Genomic DNA, 4,830 nt, shown 5'->3' on the forward strand with positions numbered 1-4,830 from the left:
GTTGCTAAGGGGATGGTTTAGGCCAGAATATTTTTATTGACTGGTTGCTGAGGAGACGGTTCAAACCAGATTATTTTAATTATTATTGTTAAGGAGATAGTTTAAGATACAATATTTTTGATGACTGGTTGCTAAGGAGGTGGTTTAAGCTACAACATTTTGATGGTCTGGTTGCCAAGGAGAGGGTTTATTATGCTATATTATTTTTATTGACCTCAGGAATAAACTGCTTTCCTTGACTTATTTTTATCAATCAATAACTCAGTTTAAAAAAAAGAATGTGGCATCACCTATTTTTTCTGTATGTTCCTTTATATTTTATATTAATTCACTATATAAACAAAAAATTTATTTGCAGTAGCGTGAAACCTTGCCCTCTCTTATCTTATCTGTTCATCAGAGATTTATTATATGGCACCCTCAATGTAGTACTAAACAAAACATATTGAACTTTAAGTAAGTTATAATTTAATTATTTTACTTAATAACACAATTATAAGAAGCTTGAAAATATGTAAGTGAAATAACATAATTAAAGAACTAAAAGTTCTTTTAACTTTTTTAATTTAATTCTTTCATATGATTTTCTTTTTCCCTTTTCTCAGGATTTTAATTATGTATGTAATTATATATTAGTCTGATTTTTATTATTTTGTTTTCTTTGATATTTTCCCTACAGTTCTGATCTTTTTCTAGTTATGCTCATTTTACTGAATGAAATACAAATTAAAATCAGCCTTCATTTTGACAACTAATCCATAAAAATATTGTTGCTAAACTGTTTCCATGGCAAGCAGTAAATAAAAATATTGTTGCTAAAACTGCCCCCTTAATAATAATTAAAATATTCTGGCTTGAACCGTCCCCTTGGCGAAAAGTCAATAAAAATATTCTGGCTTTAACTATCTCCTTGGCAACCAGCCAATAAAAAAAAAAAAAAAAAGGTAATTAGAGGAAAAATAAGTGATGTCACATTTTTTTTTCAAAATGTCACTGATGGGTAAAAATATATGAAGAAAGCACTTTAATCCTATGAAGTCAAACAAAAGGTCAATAAAAATAACATAGCTTAAAACCTCTCCTTGGCAACCAGTCCTATAAATGCAACTTAAAACCATTTCCTTGGCAACCAGTCAATAAAATTTTTGTAGCTTAAACTGTCTCCTTAAATATAATAATTAAAATATTCCGGTGACCAGTCAATAAAAATATTCTGGCTTAAACTATCTCCTTGGCAACCAGTTAATAAAAAATAAAATAATTTTTCTTGTTTTTTATCTTCATTTTGGTTAAAATAAATATCATTGAAAAAAAAATAATGAGGTTTATTTGTATAGACTAAAGTAACAAGCCAACTATAAACTAAAAGGTTTCCTGTTATTCTTTAACTTCCTTTTAATCATTATGTTTATCATCTTGTTTTCTTTTTCTTAGCAATGAAATTCCCGGCCCGAAATGTTGGTACTAATAAATAACATTTTACTTATTAGTTCTTCACTGACTATATTCCCAAACATCTTCTCTTCAGACATATATTATGATTTTCTTTAGAACAATTGAGCTATTGAGTGCAAAAGTGGTGTAAGTTACTTTTTGAGATACTCAAAACTTAAGGGAAAGTTCTATTATGTTTTTATAAAGAAATTAAAGCTTTTTCTCAAAATTAGTCAGTCACAAGCATATCCGAAATTGAAGCATGCGGTCGTAAAACATGGTAGCTTATATTCATTGTGAATTGAAGTTTTTTTACTTCACTGGAGTCTTTTAGGCTGATTTCATAGATTTTTAAAATAATATTTAGTAAAATTGTATTTTTTTAAAGGAATAATATTGGTGTTAAATTATCATATGACTCCTAGATGCTGAAGGCTTGATGAGAAAGATTGTAAAATTCTTAAATTTTTTCAGTTATCATGTTTGATGACAAGAGTGTCTCAAATTTAAAAGCATTTAACATTAATGCACTGAATAACTAATAATTATATTATATGGGGGGAACCCCTGTCCACTTAATGGTAATCCCCATTTTACAAATAATATAACAGTAATTTACATGTATTCTGTAGTTCAAATTGTATTATTTTTTTCAATATAGTGTAATAAATATGATGAAATATATATTATAATTATAGCTTTTTGACCAGCTTATTTGTGTTTTAACTTAATTTTTTCATTTACTCATTTCTTTTAACTAACTTTTTGTTATTTAAATATATGTGTGTTTTACAACTTATTTATGTCTACTGCGTCTTTGATTTATTTTAATATTCCTATCTAATGATAAATTGTTTTAATTTGTTTAAAGGATGAAATGTGGGTTGCGGATCACTGCAGGGATGAGAGAAGGGAAATAAGCAAAATACAATTGTCAAATAAATAGAATAAAATTGTTAAATAGGGTAAAAACATAGTTGAAATATATTGTATTTAGTGTATAAACAATTATTGATTGCAAAAGGAAAAGGTAGTATAAAAAATTTGTTTTTACATCATGTAAATGTATGTATTGTATATATGTCCGATCATGGATTGATTGATAATCATTAAAGCATCATGAAAAGCATTGCTAAATAAAGCATTTCTCTCCTCTTCTTTTCCAACGGTTCAGGATTTAATGTTTCAATTCACTGAGAGAGTAAAATAAAATATTACATGTTTTTGTTTTTTCTTTTAAGCTCCATGGGTGTGTGGGTTGAAAGTAGCCACTTTTTCTGCATTCTGGTATTACATTTTAAGAGGGGCCTGAGGAAGTTTGATTATTTGGGAAGGGGTAGTCTGTATTTTGTGTCTGTCCGTTGTTGATGGGCTCACCAGGTATGTTGATTCAAATAATTTATATATTTGTACTCAGTCGAGTCTGAGTCTGTTATAAGTAATGGAAATATTACTACATGGTGATCACTAGAAACTTTTTTTATATAATAGAGTTTTCAATTCCCTGAGAGGGTAAAATAAAATATTACATGGTGATCATAAAAAACTGTTTTAGACAATAGAGAGATTGTTTATTTTGATGAGAATGACTTATACCACTTTTGTACCCCGAGGCTCAGTTAACAATAAAACAATCAACAATAACATTTTTATTGTGAATGTGTGATTGTATGCAATTATCTGTACTTTTGCTTAGTATGTTTAAATGGATTCTGTTTTATTCTATTTTATCAAATATAATAAGTCAAACAATTAAGCTTTTGAAAGAAAGAAGCAGGCATTATAACCTTTTCTTACTCACCTTTATAACCTCACAACAACTTTGCCAAATATCTTCTGAAGACTGCTGATAGAAATCCGGTTTGGGATTCCAAGTCTTGATCGGTTTTACCTTTACAGCTAATATTTTACCATTGATATTTACTAGAGCTGCACGAACACTTCCGGTACCGACATCGACTCCGATAAAATAATATTCAGCTTCTGCCATGTTTTAGAAAATAGTGAATCTGAATTTCTGAATTTTTTTTTTCAAAGAGGATAATAAAGATAAACCATTTTAGGATTATAATTTGTTAAATCATTCCATAAAAAGATTAGACTGTTATCAGCATGGAACTGGGTCTCACAGTTCAAGGTCACATCAATAAACTTTCACCATAAAGGAAAAAAGGTGAGGGAAAATTTATTCAACAGGGATTTTATCATAAAATAATTTTTATTAACATGTAAAAATTTGTTTGTTGCATAAAATATACACATCTAAAAAGGTAACAATTATGATGAAATGGTCTGATTACGTTTTCAAATTTCAAAGGCACATAGGTAATATTAGTAATTGAAAATAATATTTGGCCTTTTTTTTTTAAATAGATAATTAAGAATTATGAGATACACATATAGATAATAGGACAATAATGACAAATACAAAAACATATATAAATCGAGTTACATTATGAATATGGCAGTTTCTAAAATTATATTCCATATAAATAAAAATATGAAATAAATATCACCACACTAATAAGTAAAGCATAATTTTAAATTTAAGCCAGGACACATAAACAACATTACGATAAATATAAAAAAAGAAAATATCAACAGACCAGATTTTTATACAATCATGTATTTATTTTGCCATTTTTTTAAGCAGTGTTCTAAATTTCTTTCTTAATCAGAACATTTAGACACAATCAATACATAGATAAAATATTTTTTTTTTTATAATAAAAAACTATGTGTATTGTATGAGGGTAAAATTTTTAAACAATCCTGATAAAAATTATTAATTTTATATTCAACCAATATTCTTTAAAAAAAAAGTTTAAAAACTTTACTGAATTGATTGAGAATTTGTAATTACCTTCAGCTGATTTCATTGTTCAAAATAGTGGATTTTTTTTTTTTATATAATTCAGTTTTTTGTTTTTTTACTTTAATATATTTTTTTATGAACAACTTTATAATTGTAGCATCTTTTTCTAGCGGGATTCATCCAAAAATTATTAATTATCAATCAAAATTATTTTTAATACCTCATTAAATTTGCAATGGTAAAAAATAAAACTATATAAGAATACATTTATACATATAAATGTTTTCAGTAATCACTGTTTAATATTTTATTTTACAATTAATTATTATTATTGACTCTGACTTTTAAGTGTAATTTTAATTAATATGTTGAAGATTAAAACCCCTAAAAAGAATAAATGTTGATGAATAATTCCAGAGTTTTGTTTATAATACAAAAGAATTCAAGCGAGATGATTGGGATGAACAAGTAAGGAAAAGAAGTATGAAAATGGCCAAAGTTATAAAAAAAAGGCAGAAGTGTCACTAAAATATACATAAAATGAAATTAATAAAAAAATTGTATTCTTATATAATTTTATT

General features: G+C 26.5%; 1 protein-coding gene and 1 long non-coding RNA gene across 2 annotated transcripts in view; one reads left to right on the forward strand and one right to left on the reverse strand.

Moving 5' to 3' along the window:
- LOC106690389 (FGGY carbohydrate kinase domain-containing protein) overlaps positions 1-3,577 on the reverse strand; it is a 24,268-nt gene extending 20,691 nt beyond the window's left edge. The window contains exon 1 of the mRNA XM_024363676.2: positions 3,236-3,577. Within this exon, the coding sequence (XP_024219444.2) occupies positions 3,236-3,424 (189 nt within the window). The 5' untranslated portion in view covers positions 3,425-3,577. The remainder of the gene's footprint in view (positions 1-3,235) is intronic.
- LOC106690391 (uncharacterized) overlaps positions 394-4,830 on the forward strand; it is an 11,910-nt gene continuing 7,473 nt past the window's right edge. The window contains exons 1-2 of the long non-coding RNA XR_001344593.2: positions 394-456; positions 2,306-2,399. This is a non-coding gene — a long non-coding RNA (uncharacterized lncRNA). The remainder of the gene's footprint in view (positions 457-2,305; positions 2,400-4,830) is intronic.

Source organism: Halyomorpha halys, unplaced genomic scaffold, assembly GCF_000696795.3.
Source record: "Halyomorpha halys isolate HHAL.00 unplaced genomic scaffold, Hhal_1.1 Scaffold1698.1, whole genome shotgun sequence".
Taxonomy (NCBI): Eukaryota; Metazoa; Arthropoda; class Insecta; order Hemiptera; family Pentatomidae; genus Halyomorpha; species Halyomorpha halys.